General features: G+C 35.6%; 1 protein-coding gene across 1 annotated transcript; it reads right to left on the reverse strand.

The window, feature by feature from the left end:
- Nucleotides 1-780: 780 nt before the first annotated feature.
- On the reverse strand, nt 781-5303 carry LOC126821507 (lysoplasmalogenase). The gene is made up of 2 exons (XM_050549952.2): nt 5089-5303; nt 781-2124 (listed from the first exon to the last, which is right to left on the reverse strand). Exons 1-2 carry the CDS (start codon nt 5094-5096, stop codon nt 1446-1448), a joined length of 687 nt encoding a protein of 228 aa, XP_050405909.2. The 5' UTR covers nt 5097-5303; the 3' UTR covers nt 781-1445.
- Nucleotides 5304-22359: the final 17056 nt, after the last annotated feature.

A 22359-nucleotide genomic window follows, 5' to 3' on the forward strand; every position in this document is an offset into this window, starting at 1 on the left:
TTGGCACCTGGAAGTGGAACCACACTCTCAGAAAAGCCTGGCGCAATTCATCGGCTGTGTTTGGTCTCGGTACGACGTTATTAAGTCTCCTCTGAATTTCATCCCAAAGATGTTCAATCGGGTTTAAGTCCGGACTAAGGGCTGGCCAGTGCATAATGTTGACACCGTTCTGCTGTAGACAGTCCCGAGTAACTCTGGCTGTGTGGGCACGGGCGTTGTCATGCTGGAAAACGTTGTTTCGATGACGTGAGAAATGTGGTATGACATGGGGCCTGAGAGCTTGATCGATATAGCGCACTGCTGTGATGCCGCCTCCTCACCCTAGACCAAGATTTTGGAACACCACAGGACCCACTCTCTGGTTCAGGCCGATTCCACCCCTAACCATTATGCTTGGACTTCCATGACACATTGGTCAGAATAACGCTGGCCACGTCGACGCCATATTCTGGTCCTGCCATCTGCAGTTGATACGCAATACCGACTCTTATCTGTTAACAGAACAGTTCTCCATTGCCTGTGTCGCCAGTTCTGGTGTTGTTGGGCAAACTGTAGACGTTCACGTCGCAGGCGAGAGGTGAGGATCGGTCCACGGTAAGGTCTACGGTAAGGTTGCGTTTTTGAGAACATCCTGGGTTCAATTCTGTGTTTGGGAAGGAGATGTGTTCACAAATATACAAGAAAAACATTTGGCAAGTTTTATGCATCTATTCAAAGTAACATACCAAACTGACGTTTCTTTTGTTGCGAATATTCCACTCAATCTAATTAACGATGGAATGCAGACATTTACAAACGATTTTAATCGGACTGATAAAGAGCTATAATTGAGATTCTTTGTATCTACGGGTAGTTCAAAATTTGACTAACGGATAACTTGAATCACAACAAAGATGGTCAACTTTACAACTTGTGTTTCCTCTCCAAAATATCACAACATGGGTCCTTTAAACAAATGCATATTTAGTATACATTTAAGAGAGGGAGAGAGAAATGGGGTTTAACGTCCACTCGACACAAACTAGGTCATTTCGGGACTAACATGGTTCAATTTTATTTCAATAATTCGTTTGTGCGTAGGGGTCTTTAGCAGCGGGAGGAAATCGGAGGACCCGGAGAAAACCCACAAGGTTGGAAAGGAGACCTACGTCTTGTCAGACCTTATGATACAGCGTATATAGTATTCAAGCATTGATACATTTTGCAAGAAAAAACAAAACAAATACTGAAATGATTAAAAATACAACTGAAGAGATTTCAAAGACTTAGGTTTATCGAATGTCTTAAACAAAATTTAACTTTGCAACATTTTATGACATAATACAAATGACATAACGTAAATGAAAACGTGGAATGTATTTAAAACTGGAAATCAAAAATGATATAATTATTATTATTATTTTTATCATGTTTAAAATGTATTTGTAGTGCCTTAAAATTGGTATTTAATGTTCTTTCAGGGTGCTTAAAGCAAGACATGCCTGTGCTCCGTAGTAGGCGATCATAACCAGAAACTCTGATCCCAAAATACCAAACTTCCATCTATCCACAGCAATGATGAAATCGGAGATCATAAAAAGCACGCCCCCATAAGCGGCAAGCTTTGCGGACAGAGATTGTTCTTGTTCATACCTAGCAACTCCAAGAAAACCCACGTTTGTTACAAGGCAATTATAAGTGAATAAAACGCCAATCTTGAACCATGAATTAATACCGCCAGCGATACAGAGAAACGATGCTATTGCCAGGTATGCAAATAAGGCTTTATTTTTACTTTTACCGTAGGTTGTCAGCAATCCCAGTGAATAAAACATGTGAGCCACCCCAAAGAAATATACGCCTGGAAGGAACAGTACTTCTCTCCATACGATGCAAATGTCCCCAAGAACTGATACCAAAAGCCCGCATGTTATCATATTGGTATAAATTCCTTGTGATTTTGTAGCATCATTAAAGTTGAAGATTAAATATCCAGCTAGGGATATAATAGGTAGTATTTTCAATGCGGCTGTTAAAAAGGTCTCCGGTGGATAATCAAGATGGGGCTTGCACACGATGAAAAATAATGTAGTTGTAATGTAAAAGGGTATAAGCTGAACATCTTTAAGTCTCGATAGTAGTTGTCTGAAATGATAAAATAACAATACGAGCATATTATTACTAGGAACCAAGCATGACGTCATCGCCCATCTTCATTAGCTGCAGTCGGTGTAGAAAAGTAAGAAGTTAAACCCCATTTCATTTCAATTCATGACGTCATCGCTGCCTTCTTTGAATTCTGACGCCATATAAAGAACTCCGCCAATCGACGCGCAAGTTTTATGTTCAGCCTTAGCCGCACTTTCCGTGTACGCGTTTCCGCCATCGAAAAAGACGGTCTAATGCAAATGTAAACGGGTCTTTTTCCATTTAGCGTTTTTTTTTTCTCTCGCGTCTACAATGTGCATGCATGCATACATAATTGGCTGTTCATGATCAAATTTTACCAAGTCAACCAACAACTCCTGTAACAGCATGTTCAAAGTGGTAATGGTGTGTGTTAATGTTATTTCAAAAAGGCGGCAATTAAACGACAACAATGCCCGTATACATGCTGTCAAGACAGAAGCCGATTATAGCAGATGCAGCAGCCTCCGAGCCGAAATATTTTGGGAAATCTCAAAAATGGAAACGCCGAATCCGGGGAGAAAATTTGACATGGCCCCCTGAAAGAGGGCCCCTGAGTCCTCTGAAGGGGCCCGTGGGTCCAAGAAAAGGGCCCCGAATCGGAGAAAAGGGGCCATTCGACTCCAGTATAACCCCCAACCCCACCATGTCTGTGTCCAGTCGAAAGGCACACGAATCTCCAAACAAATTTCTCCTAAAACTACCTTAATTCATCATTTACAACCGTACAATTTAGAATCCTACATCTCTATCTAAAATCCTTTTTTGCGCACAAAAATACCTATTGCTCGGTAACCATGATGATTAAAGTAAAACCTTGCCAAAGTAACTCTTTGGTATGAATATGTTTCCTATATTATTATTATGTATTTCACCCCATGTATTTCAGATGCTTTAGGTTGTTTTTGTCGTGGCGAATGTAAATGAACGTCCAAATTTTCTGGACCAACCGGGTAATGAAGACGGGCCTACTCCATACAGTTTTTCGTCCCATCTGAATGACTCGACGTTGTTCCTTGTCAGGCCCCCGTCATGTACCACTGACAATGGGAAACCACACCGGAAAATCCGAGCATCTTTCTAGGTCAGCACCAGGATCGAACACGAGATCTCGAAGAAGAATAGTCTGAAACGATGCAGTCCGGGCAAATTTTCCAACAGAAAAGTGCTTTAAATCTCATCTACCTCGATGTAATTTTTAAAATTTTCTGGGGGAGTTCCCACGCACCATCCGTCGCTAGGCCCCTTTCTAACGAGCCATCTCCGGCGGCCAATCCCTTAATCCGCCCGTGTCAAGAGGAATCCTCACTTATACGTCATTTAAGTTGGATTCCCCAAAATTTTCAGCGCTTTTCTCAGTACACATGGAAATACAAAAAATATTTTTCGGCATTTGAAATTTGGAAATAAGAAATTAATGCAATGGAAACGCGTACATGGACGGTGGGGTGGCCCCATTTTTAGATGAGCGTTGCAACCCCCACCCGAAGAACAAAAAAGATGTAACACTTTTATGTGACATAGACTTTGCACGTAAATTCCTGATAACAGGACATTAAATGGTCTAAGACTAGTAATTATTTCCCCTTATTTCATGATTCCTGATACTGATAACAGGACATTAAATGGAGGCAGACCACCATTAAATTTCACCATCTCGGTACATAGTTCGTCTATTTATAGCAATTCTCTCTCTGTCTATTTTCTCCCCTTTTGCATGCCCATTTTTGTTTATTTTTTGGTCTAGAATGGACGAAGAGGGTTTGAATTTACATTTTCTGCCAGGTTTTGGTAAATATTCATGATTTTGAGGCGGAAGGATAACGGGGTTATCAGGTTGGCTACGGTGATATGTACGGCAACTAGTTACATGTTGTTAGTATGCTTCTTCAAGTTTGCATATCTCAAAATTGTGTTGGTCAACCGCATAAAGATTTTAGTGCAAAGACATGATCATTTGTTCCTCTGTCTGTAGTGAAAAGCATACAGCCCAACGAAAATTTGGGGAAAAGTTGGAGGTAGGCAAAGAGGCCAGAATTAACATTGAAGTCAATGGGCAAATTAATGGTGGTCTGCCTCCAAATGGATTAGTAATTATTTTCCCTTATTTCATGTAGTGCGACTTATAAAATTAAATAGACAATTTCCCCCTTAATTTTTTTCTCCCCTCTTCCTGCATTTGTGGGTTGACTTTTTGGTCTAGAATTGGAGAAAAGGGGTCAAATTTGCAATTTCATGGCAGTTTTGGGTAATACAGATGATTTTACAGCGGAGGCGAGATTTTCACCCCAGTCACCATCAAATTCCCGTAGCAAAAAATCTAAACGGTCAAACCCCTACAAAATTCTGATAAGGAGATTGCCATATGTGGTCCCCATTGTGCCTATAAAGATTGGAACCAACGGAATGTTGAGCAAAAAGTTACAGCTTGTGATGTTACAGCCATTTAACATAGAAGTCAATGGGCAAATAATTGCTAGTCTGAAACCAAATAAAATAACCGAAGTTATCTCCCTTTATATATAATTTAAAAGGTTTACAACAAAATTGTTATCATCATATTAATATGTATGTACTATATTGATATTCTTTTACCCTTTATGTGTTATTTTTAAGTATACGACCCTTATGTTCAAGGTAATAACAACCCCGCCCAGAATGGCCTGTTTATATTTATCTGCAAGAAATAGAGCATGAATCGCGTTATTGTGTTGATGGATGTTGATTTTAATCCGTATGACTTCCTTAACATGTGGAGCAGATTAAAACAGTGCATGTTAGTCCAAAGTACACTCATTAAGAGGAGCCATTTTAAGTTTACCAAGTAGTCATTATAGTGTAGATCATGCGTTACTTTAATTAGTCTGCTCATCCGCCTTGAAATACAATGTGACATGTACCAATAATAATCATAAAACATACCTATCCATAGTTAATTCAGATCGTCCTAGGACTAATGAATATAGTTCTTTCGGCCAGATCCCTTTGAGATATTTCTAAGGTGAGTAGTACGCACGCGACGTCTACATAGTTACAAAACAATGCTTATATGACAAAATATCAAGATTAGACTAGTGTTGTCCCCCACTTATCTAAAGGTAAATACGCAATATATCATACAATCCTTGTATAAAAATAGTCACAATGAATGAACATAGAGTTATCTCCCATGAACTGATATCTTCATATAGTAGGGTTCGAAATGAACGGTGTGCAGTATTTAGCGCCCCCCCCCCCTCCATCAAAACAATCAAAACATGATGATTTTGATTTTGTATTATGTGATTGAAGTATTGGTTTGAGTCGGTTTCAGGTATTAGAGATGTTGCACTCGTATAGGCTACTCAAAATACTACCTAAACTCAACGAGGTTTTATTTCATCACAATTATTGTGTAATTGAGACTTTAAGTTTTTGTCAAGTCAGTGTTGAATGTAACCGAGATCTGGAAACGCCTGGGTTGCGTGAAGATGGTGAACTGGTCCGTTAAGTCAGTCCCAATATTGAACGTCGTAAAAGGTTTTTAGGGCTATGCGGGTGATGCTGATTCTTGTAAAACTCAAAACAAATAGGTCCTTGTAATCTGAGGTGATGTTTTAGCATAGACCGGATATTTCGGCTTGCATTATATGACGCGGCGATTTTATATCCGGCGTCCGATGACGGCGGAACTACAAGGACAAATATATGGGCGTCCAGGACGGTTCTAATCTTCCACGGCACCATCACGCCAATTTTATTCTATTTTGACCTCCCCGCATAATGCAGCGTGGTAAGGAGATCGATGGGGATTGGCGTGTCTTGGGCAGAGGCCAAGACTTCGGCATCAGACTTTCAAAGTGAGGTATAAAAGTCGAAATACACAACATGTATTTGTTTGTATTTATTTCACCTTTTAATGGCGCTTTCTTCAGAAGCTGAAATAGACTGAACGCTTAGCGGCAAAGTAATGTGGGATATAGGACCTGGCTTACAAAAACAATCCACACGACTATGCCACAGCCATAACCAATAAGGGCAATATTTGTTCTAATGGAGCAAACCGATCACCCAACGCTTGTAGGCCGTGTATGTATGATACCGAAATCCTGGCTTAAAACTCATCAGCTTGCTCAAGCTTTCTTATCTTGTCCGTTTTGTTTTGCGCGTAGTGCAATTTATGATTTATTTGCTCTACTTTGAATGCTCCCATAAAGAAACTAACATTTTATTTCGAATGCTTTCTGTTGGCATCGATAATTGTTAAAACAATTCCAGATATCGTGCATGGAACGTTCCTCCAATCTGAGAGAATGAAATTATACAAAACTAACTTCCATAATATTTAATATTCATTTGAGGAGTGCATATAGCTAGCAAATTTGTGTTGTACTTTTGTTTTATTATCTATGTCAACCAGTTCTTTGTAAATATAGTTTGGCGGGCCCTCTCGGGGATATGGGACTGATTAGCATAAACAATTTTCTGCATTTTGCTATTATCATTCCCTTAACGTTTTGGGGCTGCAAACAAGTTTGAGTAATACAGGAGAGACCACAGAAAAATTAACCCCCGAATGGATTTGACTTCAAATGAGCTAAATCGCTGATATTTGGGACCTAGAAATTTACACAAATGGGTCGCAACGCATATAATAATGCAATATGAATGTATATAAACTGATTTACATTCAATCGTTTCTGTTTTACTCTAATTTCAGACCAGTTATGTTCGGCGAAATACGCCAGACGTCTCAATCGAATGACAATCTCTAGCTTCTGGTTATTCCAGTCTACACCGATAGTATTTATTGTGCATGCCCTCCAGATAAGAGTATGGCATCACCGTTTGACATGAATTGTGGAATTTGTCTAGCCTCGTTCTCCGAATCCCTTGTTACAAATGGTGCTGAAACGCATTATGGTACACGATTCGTGTACATATGGTGTATGTTTATTTTGTTTTAAATATTGGACATCAAAAGCCAACCTTTTCCCGGTAAGATTACAACATCAATGTTGATTGAAATTGACAAATAATTCGTGCTTTAATTGTCGAAGACGGATGATATTGAGTTAAGAGACTTGGCTACTTTAAAGTTAAAAGCTTTATTAATTGGTCGTACGATATATTTGAACTGAAGTGCTATCTTCTATATATATATTTGTGACTGTCGTTTGTCTGTCTGTCTCTGTCTGTCTGTCTGTTCGGGGTTGGCGGCTACACTAGGTCTGCCCCGAGTCTGAAAGTTGGGGTATAGGTGTAACTCGGACCGGGGAGTAACATAGGCCAGGTGGCGTTAGTCTACCACTTCCGGTTTTGGAGTTATTACCCCCGAGCGAAGTCTGTCTGTTCGGGGTTGGCGGCTACACTAGGTCTGCCCCGAGTCTGAAATTTGGGGTATAGGGGTAGCTCGGACCGGGGAGTAACATAGGCCAGGTGGCGTTAGTCTACCACTTCCGGTTTCGGAGTTATGACCCCCGAGCGAAGCCGGTCTGTTCGGGGTTGGCATGCTACACTAGGTCTGCCCCAAGTCTGAAATTTGGGATATAGGGGTAGCTCGGACCGGGGAGTAACATAGACCCGGTGGCGTTAGTCTACCACTTCCGGTTTCGGAGTTATGACCCCCGAGCGAAGCCGGGTATCCTGCTAGTATCATATAAAAGTCAAGAATTGAAAACAGTATGGTTACTGTTTTTTGTGTTTTCGGGAAAATGAATAAAGCAAAACCTGACAACGTTCTCTATGTTTCCAGTGGTTGAAATTACAACTTATAAAATTAGAATTCAACTTCTAGATTTCGCGTGAAGAATCATTATTTAGATTATGGACCGAAAATATCACCGGAGCCCTGTAATAGAAAGCTTTACATGCAGCCTTGACGAGATTAGTTGAATAACGATCTTATAAACCTATATCTGGCCTCGTTTAGAAATCATATTGAATAGTTCCATAGATCATCATACATCTGGTTTCTCTTTATCTGTTCCTGACAACCACCAACATCATTAATACTATCTCAATACAATTCTTACTGTATGAATGCCCGGTGATTGGGCATGATCAATCTCTAATGAATAGCAACTATTGCATTATTCCAACGTTGATAAAGGCATATTGAATAGCCAGTCTGTGATTATGGACGTATTAATATAGTATTATATGTTATTGGTAATGCTGACAAGTATTGACACCCTGGCATCATTGCCAAATTGGTGATTAACCTTCTGCTCTACAGGCAACATATTCAATCACAAAAATTGAAATAAATATTATTTCCCACAGGGTTCTCTACGCTTATCTAAAATTGTGTTCTGTAGTCATACATAGGATGAAAATGGGGGATTTCAATTTGCATTTTCCAAGATTAAATTTACGTCTTATAATATGCCGTTGGTTGTGGAAGACTTCTCTGTAACACACTGAAAAAAAATAGAATATTCAGATTATAACCTGCTTTGGATTAATCTGTCATTTGGTAAAGAGTAGTTCGGTAATGTTCATGTTTTTACTATGAAATGCAATTCTGTAACGAATATACTTTATCCCGTAAATAACTTTAACAAACGGTGGACATCTTGCTCAAAAGAAATGTTGAAAGATCAATGTAAGTTTTAATAACGGTGTATATAAATTGTAGGTTCCCACTAGACATTTCAAATTTTTTGTTTCTATTTCAGAAATCGAGAAATCGGGGTCTTAATTTCGGTATCATGTTATTTTACATGCTTATCGATCAACTATTACCATACCAGAATGAGGTCATATAAAGTCAAAACCTCTGAACATCCTATGAAAGTCAGACAATTATCTCACCTGACATGAAACATCCTATTCCGGTCCTTATAGTCCCCCCACCTTTCATTGTCATAAAAGCATATTGTCCACTTAATAAATAGCATCAAATGAGGCGTAATTATTTCTGCCGCACACTCATTAACTTCAATTCAAATATATTTTTTGGTTCCAAAATAGAAAAAAAAGATAAACGTCGGTGATATCAATCATCTGATGTTCCATATTGCACGAATAACAGAAAACATGAACAAAGAGTTGTTAACATTGGAATAGAATGATTTTTTGCTACATTCAAATTGCATGGGGTGATAATATTGTCATTTAGTGTGTACACAAAACTTATTTTCGAGATTAAAGAACTCGCTTTCTGTCAAGAGAACAATGTCGTCATCGGTTTAAGATCGAAATCTAGAACATGACGAGAATCCAGTTGATAGATGTTGTTGTTTTGTGAGGTTAAATCCTGTGGTTTTAAGATGCCTATCACCATTGTTATAGCGGAAATTGTTGACTTTAGCCATGTGACTGATGTAGTCACAGGAGTTTTTATTCATCAACCATCTTTATTTCTGTGTGTATTAACTTATTTCAAAGTCATTTGTGCGTATCCAGTTTGATATGTAATGGTGGTGGTTTAGACTGATTTGATGAATCAAACCACCATGACGTTTGACAAGAGTATTGTAATTGGATAATGGAAGTATTTAATATCCCCGTTTCGCTTTGCTTCCTTTTTATTGATTATGACAGACATCTAAAATCTTTGTGTAATTTTTTTTCACCGACTTCAAATTTGATTGTCTCGGTAGTAATTTACGTCTATACTTCTAATGGAAAAAGATACATTTCGCTTACTCACACATATCTTCGCAAATATTTTATTGAGAAACTCACACAGCCAACAAAAAATGTAAAGAAAATAGTGCGAGACATAGGCATTTAATATTTAGAATATTATTCTTTAATATTTATAGTATGGAATTGCATTTTTTTTTTAAAAAATTGGTAAAGATAAACACGAGTTATGTATGACCAGTTAATATTAAGAATATTGTCCCTCAATATTTATATATTATGGAATTGCATTTTAAAAGAAATTGTTAGAGATTAATCCGAGTTATAGGAAATTAATATTTAGACTTATTGTCTTTTATTAACAGTACATTGACAAATTAGAGCAAAAACAAAATTGCTAAAATGAGATATAATGTGAAAGTATATTTATTTCATACGTTCACATCTTCACGTTTCACTTCCATTTGCTAGTATATAAATTGGACATAATGCACAATTTGTTTATCGTTTTTGTCCACTCAGCTTTTGTTGAAATGGAATTGTTGGTTTATTCCGGTTTCTATCAATGTTCAACATACCAAAAATATTGTGTCAGATAAACGAAATGCAGTTTATATTTACATAACTTTATCCTTATCCAACCTTCATAACCGGTATTCAAAATAGAATATGATAGTGTTTATTAATTTCTTTAAGAAACAAGAGAAATTAAGAAACAAGAGAAGAGAATGACAATTACCGATCAACCATAGCAAAGATCTTTACCTTAAAAGTATATCTAGTATCTGTTTAACCTGGCCTATGTCATATGTATAATTGGTTGATGGTAGGGCGACTGTTCTTTAAAGTCGATGAAAAAATCTGTGATTATCTTTGGTCAATTGAAGGCTATGTGAATACAATGCACTACGAAATGTGTGAGTTGCCTCCCTTTACATGATTATGAAAAGATGAATTATTTACACTTCCTAAATATATAAATAAAAAGATATTATGCATTTTGATAATAAAAAAAAATGTCCAACAACCGTCATCAATTTACCCTAATTATTAGTTAATATCAAAACTTAATTTCTCGGACAAAGAGTATTTTCAAATAATTCTTTTGTTTTGGAGCTGTCACCCCTTTTACTGTTTTGGAATAATTTGAACAATTGCTTTAAAAATCAATGACAATTAGTTTATCCCTCTCCAAAAGTTCCCTTTAAAATAACACAAATAATAGCTCACAAAGGGTAGCGCCTTTCACATGTGAACCAAAGATTTGTACATAAATATAGTTTGTTCATGGTTGAAATTGTAAAGTGTTTAATAGGATTGCGTTTAAAACATGACATTTCCTTTTCTTTACATTTCTTTCAGGAAAGAAAATAAATTGAATATGTATTTGTTGTATATATTGTGCGAGATGTTGATAATTCACACAGTCAAATCTTTTGTTATTCATAGAAAATTATTATGGCGAAAGTAGATCGATTATTCCAATACATTAATGAAAGATTAGTTTGAGAAAACGTAACACGGCTACTATGTTTGAATCGTCCACCCTTAGGTAAGGGGAGGAACCACAAACACAAATTAACCCTGTTCATTAAATGAAAATCCTTTTTCTACCTGAACAGCTTTATATTTTTATTTAACATTAATAATATTATATATTTTTAATGTTAGGCTTAACATATTAATGTTTTCTTTGCAAGCACCAAGCAGAAAGATAATTTTTTAATGCATAGACAAACTTTCACGTTCAGGTTTTGGTTTCTTTTATACACTTATAATAACTATTTATGCTAAAAGCTTTGAATTGTAAAGACCTCTTTGTTAAAGACGACATTGTTAAATGTTATTTCTACGAAAGTTAAATGTCATTTCTACGAATGTACAGATGACTGTGTTATATTTAAATGGTAATAAACCTAATGTAAAATTAATATAATCCCGTTTTAATAATTTCTCTCATTTTATGCCATATTACCTATTTTTTAATGGTAAATTAAAGTAAATGTCTGTTTTATGTAATGTGGTGCATGCGTTTTATCTAACTGATAATAGAGGCCGATATCATTTGCTAATACTATTGATGAAAAGGGGTCTAATATATAGCCCTGTTTGACTCCTGGCTGGAAGCTAAAAATTCTTTAGTTTATACATTAACTGGACAAATTGGCTCATCAAAGACTTCGATAAAATCATATGATTTGTATTGATTGCAGTTTTATTGCTTGTTTACAAATTGGTATCGTTTCCCCCTCGGGGGTGTTGGGTGGTAGCTAATAAAGGGCGCCGAAGGTCTCCAGATATGATCCTTTAATGGCGATACGTAGATAAATAACATCTGATATACTACTCGGTAATATAAAGATTTGTGAGGGTAATAGGACAATAATGTACTAAACAATCACTTTACACGCTATTTCATCAGACATCTAGAAGAACAAAAGTGGCTCAGTATTTAAAATCTTCCCTCGAGCGAAGATTGAATATAAATGTAGAGGCTATGACCACTTCTTCTTGTCTGCTTGAAATCCGTATGTAACGGGAGTTAACCCACGTGTGCGGTATACGTCAGCGAATGATATGTACTGCTTAACCCTTTCTCTTCACATCAGATCACATACATGACTTACTTTTTTTTTCCTTTTTAATTTTTTAAAATTCCAAATACTCAATATTTTTTTTATATAATATGCCCATCGGGCCGTTGGCGTGTGCGTGGAATAAAATTCAGATGCGTGGCGCATGGACGTCAACCTAACAGAGAATTTCACTGTCACGATATTTGATAATATTGTTTTATTATTTGTGTAAGTGGTTTTCTGATACTTATCGCATAGATACGGTGGCCTTTTAGTGACATACGTTGATTTATACCTTTTTCTTGTAATTTACCTCATATGAGAAATCGCAGTGAAAACTAGGATAAATTAAAACAGAGAGAGAGAGAGAGAGAGAGAGAGAGAGAGAGAGAGAGAGATGTGGTTTAACATCCACTCGACACAAACTAGGTCATTTCAGGACTAACACATGGTTCAATTTTATTTTAATAATTCGCTTGCGCGTAGGGGTCTTTAGCAGGGGGAGGAAGCCGGGGGACCCGTAAAAAAACCCACGAGGTTAAACAGGCGACCGTACTTCTTGTCACGTACAACCGGGAAATCGAAACCACGCCAGTTGACTCAATGACAGACCTTATGATACAACGCAAACGTGCTAACCATTTGGCCATCCAACACCCCTTTCTCCGCGGTGTAAACATTTTCTCCGCAATCTGTTCTCCGCGGTATTAACTTGTGGTGTAAACCTTTTCTCCGCGGTATAAAGTTTTTTCCACGGTGTAAACCGTTTCTCCGCGGTTGAAAGTTTTCCCCGCTGTGTAAACCTTTTCTCCGCGATGTAAACCTTTTCTCCGCGTGGTAAAGTTTTCACCACGGTGTAAACCTTTTCTTCGCAGTATAAAGTTTTCTCCGCGCGGTAAACCTTTTCTCTGCGGTGGAAACCTTTGCTCCGCGGTGTAAACCTTTTCTCCGCGGTGTAAACCTTTTCTCCGCGGTGTAAACATTTTATCCACTGTGTAAACCTTTTCTTCACGGTGGTAAATCACCGCGAAAACAAGCTTTATACTGTTGAGGAAAGAGATACACCGCGGAGAAAAGGTTTACATCGCGGAGAAAAGGTTTTACACCACGGAGAAAAGGTTTACACCGCGGGGAAAAGTTTTTTTTTATGTTTTTTTTTTTTTTTTTGTAGATTTATCATACTTTTCACTGCGATTTCTCATATGAGGTAAACTACAAGAAAAGGGTATAAATCAATGTATGGCACTAAACGGCCACCGTACATAGATCTCTACATAACAGAGAATGTCATTGCCAAGATATTTGATAATATTATATTGTTATAATTTGTTTATTGTTATTAAATATTTCCAGAAATCGTATAAATAATTCAAAGCTGCGCAAGAGGCCATTATAAGTTGTTTTCCGACTTGCCAAGGCATGTATCGGATAATTTTACTTTAAGGTATCTTAATATTATTATTTGGTTATGAGAGAAAATACCCTGATGCGCCGCGAGGGCTGTTCATAGCAATACCCTATGTAAACATCAAACATATTTGCGTATGGTTTTCACTGGCGTTTGTCAACCATGGAAATCTCTTGTGCGATATGACCGGTCCGTATTTTCGCTAGAGTCCTTGTATCAGCACACCTATCAATGCCCAATAATTTCAGATAAATGAGTGCGTTCGCACAAATATTTGGGTTCCTTTTCATAAGATAAACTGTTTTATCCGCGGATCTTTAATTTGACATCAAAAGAATGATAAAGATTAATTTTGGCCGAGTGGACGTTAAATGAAACCCGTCAACTAACTGTCTTTTAACACAGGTGTAGTCGAACGTGTATTCTCTCAACACTATCAGCTAAATATGACTAAATTGCGGATTTTTCTATGGCTTGCTTGTAACACAAGTATTTTTGTAGCTTTGTTGTTTTTCCATTTAATAGCACAAGTGGAAAGGAAGCGATGCCAGTTATCTAAATATGGGTGTTTGGTTGACATCTCAATGCCAAATAAAGCCTTATTAACAATAAGCCAAAAAGAAACATCTTTAAGGATCTCACACCTGATAACGAATTATGTATGTATATGATACTGGATACTGGTGTCCCTTCATCATTGTCCCTTATAGCAATTTAATTATACCTAATAATATTCACAAGGCATGGTAAAGGGCGTTCTATTTTGAAAGATGGTGTCCTCATAATTGTTCAGATTATGACAAATATACTGTTCAAAACTTGCGCTTTAGGCAACATATCATTATCGTGTATTGACGATATATTTCAATAAGAAGGCATATTGTAAGTTGTATGTATCAAGAGCGGATAGAAATTACCAATATTACCATAAATAAAAGAGAATTCTCCTCGCCTTCTTCCATCTAACCAGCTGGTTTATTTAAACCGTGAAATTTCTATTTACCGAAGCAAATTATGTTGATATTATTTTCCTTACACTAAATTCATATACTATCGCTCGAGGACCTACCTTTGTCTCTTACATAAATGAAAAATATTTCATTTTTTATTCGATTCTCTTCACGAGATTGTGTGTGTGTCGTGACGTGCACCTCTATGAGTTAAAATAAAATAGAGATGTATTCAAGCTAAATAGGTATCACTGGATTATTGGTGATATTCATTAATTTTTCCTCCCTCTTTTTAAATTAGTTTAACACCTGCGACGAACATAGACCCACCTGAACAGTTTATTTGAAATTTTTAAAAACGTTATATTATGTATGTACGTAATTGTCTGAGCTATTTTGTTTCTGTCGGTATATGAAACATTTACCTTCACTCGTACATGCTCTTTCCAGTTTAGTCCTCCCATTAAGTTATGCTAAGTTATTAAACAGTTCCTATGTAAATATTCTTTTAAAAAATAATCTGTGGTAAAAACTAATACTGATTCGGATACTTGCGTCTTTAGTTACAAACAATAAACTTTAATTGGTGTTTAACTAAATTGGTTGCTATAAACTAGTTGTTAGGAATGCATAATGTAGCTATAAAGAAAGACATCTAGTAAACTTCATTTAAATGTTTGTTTCATTTAAGATTTATAACCAGAGAACTTTAGCTTTTACAATATGCTGGTTCATGGTCGGACTGGGTAGCTCTGTCCACTCGGACAAACTACTACTGTCCTTGGGCCCCATCGGTATGAAGAATACGTGACCTGACGAGAAAATTAAACTAGTTTGATTCACCTTTCCCACACTACACTAATAGATCATTTTTCTTCTGGTTATTGACTTTAATGTCTTTCAGCAATAGCATATATTATAATAGATATTTAACAACAGCATCAACAAAAAGAAAGCGTAACATCTAAAGTAAATAAATCAAAATGTTATCAAACCGGACGAATTCGAAAGAAAATAAAAGACATAATGGAAGTGAAAGAATGGTTTGCAGCGCTGATATACACGGGCATTTTTATACCTATCAGCTTAATTAATCGTTTGCTTTTGAAATGATTAAACTTTCTGGACTTATAACCATTATATTAAAGGATAGGTATACTAGATTATTAGTAAGCCGTTCAATACTTTTGCATGATCAAATGAAGAAAACGTGATCATTAATATTTCACACAGACTGACCTTTCATGTGGACTTGATGAAAAAATAGAATATTCTATTTTCATCTGAAATCAAATTATATGGAATTGGTAATAAGTTCTGCGTGGCAGGATTAGTCACTGATTAAAAGGTATTCATTTTGAGGGTAATTTATTGTTTTTTCTCGCGACAACTGAACTCGTTTTACGGTAGATCATATTCTTTTTGTGAAATGAACTGAAATGGGGTTTAAAGTCCTACTGTTCTGCTCCTATACTGGGCTAATGAAGACGGACATACGCCATACAGTGTGATATGAAGGAAATTTTGCCCGGGCAGCGGCACTATCGCCTACTCTTATATCGAATTCCAACTGTCAGGGGATCTTTTACGGGACCTCGGTTTTTCGTCTCATCCGAAAGACTAGACAACTGTCCTTGTCAGACCCTCCGTCTTGCATCACTGACAAGGGGGAACCACGCCGGAAAATCTGGATGAACTTTCTCGGCCAATGCAGGGATCGAACACCCGACCTCCAGACTAGCGAGCCAGCGTTTTACCCACTTAGCCGTCTTTTTGTTCGATACTTCTAATCATTTCTATCTGTAAAGAGAATCTACATATTAATTTATGTAAATATTATGATATTCCTCCCCTCTCTCTCTCTCTCTCTCTCCAGAAAATCTCTCTCTATCTCTCTCTCTCGCCCTCTCTCTCTCCAGAAAATAGAAACCATTTAACCCTCCCAAAAAAGGGCTTCATACATTAACCATTCCATGGAAGACCAGACGAAAGCCTAAAGAAACGCCCAGAAAGAGTGAGAAATTCAAATAATTATCTGTGCTTCTACTGCCTTAACTTACATGCAAGAATAAAGTTAAACGCCAATTATGCCCCATCGTTCACATATCTCAAAAGTTAAAATTATTATGTACTGTGTAATTAAGCACACCCGATTACAAGACTTTGTGAAGAATTATAGACAGGTCTGTACGAAACAGAATTTTTATTACTTTAGTTGTCTAAGACACATACAGATGTAGCAGTGGAATCAATACAAACCAATGTTAATTTCAACTGGTCATAACTTAATTCATAAATGATGGATTTAAATAATTTTAAAACTAATTGCATGCATGGTCGTAAAGTATATAATATAATCTGTATTCAGATATGTTGGGGCTTTGAATATCTTACCCAGAAGATAATCTGATAGATATATGTACTTATATCATACTGACATTGTCTATAATCAATATATACATGTATTTCATCACCTGTCATCTTACATAATTCACAACTCAAGCTTACCAGCAAACAAAATTTACATGTTCATATCCGCTTCTTCACTTAATACATTTCTACACGCCATCTTGCTATAAGTTTTGTCACGTATGTTTATTTTACTGATAGGCAAATTGATACTTTATCTTATGACTTTAAATAAATCTTTGGTACAACTTTATCTGTCAAGCAAGTTACTTTTTAGTCATGTTTGGTGTATTTGAAAAATATTTGTTTCTTCTATTTAATTAATTTTCGCATTTCAGAAAATTATCCGGTATCTAACAAACATTTTAACAGTATAATGGCGTATTCGATATCCAAACGTTTTAGGTATTACATATTCAAAACAGGTATGGATAAAAATCTGACTGAAATTTAAGTAAACGTGATTTTGGTGAAAATCAAACATTCGTAAAGGGAAAATGTATTATGAAAATGATGTAAATGATAATGGTTCCATGTGGTTTAATATGGCTCGTAAATAAATGGAATGGAAAAACAATCAAGTGATTAACATTTGAAACAAATTGGCTAATAATTTGGAATTAGGCTTTAAATTAGTTCACATTTGAAAATGTCACACTCTATAGAGGAAAAAACAACCATTTAAAAAATCTAATATTTCAGTGAATAATCCTGACTTTCGATCTTATTTAATTATGATTTTTTTTTAAATCACAATGCAATAGAATATTTATTTTTTTAAAAAAAAGACAGAGTTGTTTGAATTCATGATGATGATTATCAATATCAAGACGACGATGATATTCTGTTCATTATTTATCTGTGCGTGTGAATGTGCACAGTCACCGTCTTATTATACCTTGTGATAATTTATAAGACATTTATATTTTATTTTTATTGGATTAAATTTCTCGCAGTTTGATCAACTATTAATGAATGATTCATTTTATGATAATTATTAACGGGAGATTTAAAATCTTAAGGTATTCTAATGGTCGATGCAAGATTCTGTGCTCGTAATTAAAAGAAGTCGATGCAAGCTGGCCAGGGGATTGCTTCTTATATTAAACAATGCATTTTGGGGGTGTTTATGAAATTTTTACTTCATTCAGTATAAAATCTTACACTAAGCTCTCTAAGCCCAGGCAGCTTTATTAATTTATAAAATTTACTAAATTCGAAACATTCCTATCCAGAACAATACTAAATTTAGAAGTCAACATGTATGCAGGCTTGATTTGGACATGATAGATGCACCAATCTCACAACATCTATCCTAAAACTGGCCTAGCTTTAATTAATATCAATCATGTCTGACGAGAAATAATAACTCATTCATTGGGGTTATAATAGGTCTAGACTCGTACCCCTTTATTGTGGAATATGTCAACAATGACATATAGTATGAGATAATATCTTCCATCAATAAAATATTAAAATGAATTAATATAGCGCCATTGTAATTTTCAATCTAAATGTCGTTGAATAGATTTCTATGTACAGTGTGATGTGACATCAAAAATCAACAAGGAAACAGTGTTTTACTTATAAGGATATTAATAATGACTGAATTGTTTTTGACAATGTGACATTAGTTTTAAACAAGTTAAGCACACTTTAACTCTTTCACTTTTCATTTAAAACCTTCAATACATGTACATTAGAAACACCGGAGATCAGTATGCTAGTATATGCCGAGTCTTGCATTGTTTTTCTTCGGAAAATAAAAGAAATCCGCTATACTATGTGCACATATTGCCCTTGCACATAACCACCTTTACTAGCAATGTATGATGAATTGTACTCCCTTGTATACGGAGATGGTACTTGAAACCTACTTAGGGTTAGTTTTTGATTTAGTTCTGTTTCTTTTTTTGTGGTGGAGACTCTCTTGAGTAGCTCAACAAGAACGATAACTCATATGCTCGTAAAATGGGTAGGTAATCCAAGCCTGAAATAATGAAAAAAAACCCCAAAGCAAATTATAATGCTAGATATTCAGTTGAAACCCATTTATTATTCTATGATGGGTGAAATATATGATTATATTATAACTCAAATGTCAGTATAGTGCTATATACACCCAAGAGATGAATGGAACCACTTAGCATGTTTAAATCTGCATGTGCCTTCAAGGAAAATGTTACATTAAGACTATTATCAATGGCACTATCTACAATAGTTTATATGTATAGAGGATTATTGATAAGATTGTATATGACACTAATTATAAATGTATGTTCTCATCCAATTCAAGATGGACGAGTCTGCCTGGCCAAACACTTACCATTGGATTTATGACAATATCGTCAATAAAATAGACAGAGGGCATTCTGATAACACAGGGGATCATTTGAATACAATGAACACAATAAAAGGATGAATATAATTTTTTATCTATTCAATATCAACTGTTGATGTACTAAATGCAATATAATAATGAATATCTTAATAACGGAAGGAAATAAAAATTGGATTCCGGGAACACGGTCCTTTGTACCCAATATATAACACTTCAAACTTAATACATGCATATACTACATAAACTTCTGATATATCTGATGGGATTCATCTACCTTTGTCTTTGATGTTTTGTTTTCCAACACTATTGTAGTTAAGGTACAGTGCATTATAGATGATATATTTATGCGCGGCAAAAATAGGATCTTTTTGTACAACTGATAATGAAACTTAGAAAATACCCTTCTCATTAAGACAATATTAACAAAGAAAATCGTTAACCTCGCCTCGACCGAATGCCCAAGAACAATCCAGTCTACTTAGTAAAGTCATGTATTGGCCGCATAATGATTAATGCTTATACATTTAAACATATATCTGTTAAAACATCTGACAATTTTCTAGTCTTTAACAATGACAATTGATTATTCACTTTTATTAAGCATTTTGTTTTTATAATTCCTGGTACTGATGTGAGATTTTATGAAAATAAGAGCCTTTAACTGAATATCAGAGTGGATATTTAGTATCTTATAATTTTAAGAGGTCTCCAGAATGCTATTAACTTAATGTATAATGTATAATAATTAAATTATTAAGCGCCTGAAATCCAACACGATGTGCTGCCTACCTGCGTATTATAGTCAGTACAAAACACAACGACACGTGGTAAGAAAACACAAATTTGCAACTTCAAGGATGTTTGTTCATTTTTTTCGACTGTTCAAATTATAAGTATATTAATGGATCTTAAAGGACAATATTATTGTCAGCCATTATTACATATATAATAGAACTGGTTAAACACGTTCTAAATATAATTTTAACACAGAGATCATTGCTACGATAGATGCGTAACGACGATTTGAAGAAACGGAAGTGACGAAAGCAAAAGGAAAACACTAGTTATCCTTCTATATAGTAACGTTGACTGAAGTAACGAGCGATAAAAGATACACAGGCGAATTTCAGCTCACGAATAATCCCTCCGAAGATCAGAAGTTGTTATATGAGACTGTAAGAGGATATCTGACAATTCAAAAAAGTAATTGAATATTAATACATTACAGGAAACGAAAACAAAAAATAGAAAAAGTTCGTGCATTACCATGTTTTTAAGTATAGAATGAATAAAAACAAGAGAATGTACGGGCTTTTCTATCACATATGTTGTCCGTTAATGTGCATTCGAAATCAATAGTTTGAATAGTGGATCTTTATTCATTATTATAACAGAAATTATTATTATCATTTTAATTAGAGTATTTATAGTTATGAATTAATTAATGCATATTTAATAAGATTTTATGAATTTTCTCTAAACTACAAGTCGTATTGACTGAGAATAAAAATAACCATAATCAGTGCTAATAGGTAGACATAAATATAAGCCTCGGGTCCGTTTAGGACACCTTATCCATCATTAATTATGTTATAGTAGTTAAGTCTAATTGGACAATGGTTCAATCAACTTCTGGTAAAGATCCTCCTCCACATTTTCATCCCTTGATTAACTAGTCTACCTATAACAAAGTAATCTTAACTGCTATGTTAACGGGAAAACATATACTTATACACGTAATTATTATATAATGAGTCAATATATCTGGACCAATTTTTTCGAAAAACTATTTTCATAAATAATGCTTCAAAACGCATAAGAGGCTAAACGAAGTAGCCATACAAAGCGTTGAAATGCGCGCACGCAATAGCTAGTTACATCTCGAAAAAAAAGATAGCCATAGCCAGTGTCTTATCCGAAACAAAACTTGGATGTTAAACAAATTTTACAATGATCCTTTTTGCCTTCACACGCTTTCAAAGACACAATAATATGTATCTCTGGAACAAAGTCTTAGAACGCTCACAATCAGCAAGGCTCATCCTGTCCGATCATAATGTTTCACACCAAATTTGAAACTAACAGGATTTACCTAATGCCCCCCCCCCCCCACACACACACAATTGAAAGAAAAAATACATTAAAACTTTAACGTCTAATAGTTTGGAACTTGGAACCCTGGAATATCGGCAGTGTCCGTTATTTTACGATCCCAATGCTTCCCAACAAATCTGAAAACAATCCGTTAAAAACTGTACCCACTATCCTGATAACAAAGTGAGGTGGTTATTGAGAGGTAGCTCAAGATTTCGGAATGCAAAATATTGATAGGTTTCTTCCTCTATCGCGTTAATAAGGCCATTGTTGACGGACGGACAGTCCGAGGAACATGGGCGACGACACAATACGACAAAAGAAATGTGGGCATAGTTTTGATCTGGTAGCATTTCATATCGTCGTGGCGATCTGTTCGATCAAATTCATTTGTATTCACGCAAATTCATATGATCATAAAATGCCACAAATTAGCATCGATTGTAGGACTTACAAACTATCAAAAATGAAATATCACCATTCTGTCAATAAATGGTTTTATTATAATCATTCTCAAATTATTGTTTTTGCCAATTCTACGTGGATAATATATGATGTTTATGAATAGAATAATACCCATTATTTGTACTTAAACATAATTTGGTGTTCAAATCAAACATACTACTGTGCTGGTCGTGGAAATAAAACGGGTGTACATGAAATAAGCTAACACTATGAAAAGAGAGATTTACAGTAGAACATTGCCTGGGGTTAGCAATCGACTAAATTTGATAAACTTGTTATTCCAGTTGAAGATTTATGCCATTGTTTGTGCAAATACCAGGAGAGAAAATATCTTAAAAGTATAAAGGATATCGTTTTGTTACCAACCTCATGTTCTCT

The sequence above is a fragment of the Patella vulgata genome, chromosome 5 (genome assembly GCF_932274485.2).
Source record: "Patella vulgata chromosome 5, xgPatVulg1.2, whole genome shotgun sequence".
NCBI lineage: Eukaryota > Metazoa > Mollusca > Gastropoda > Patellidae > Patella > Patella vulgata.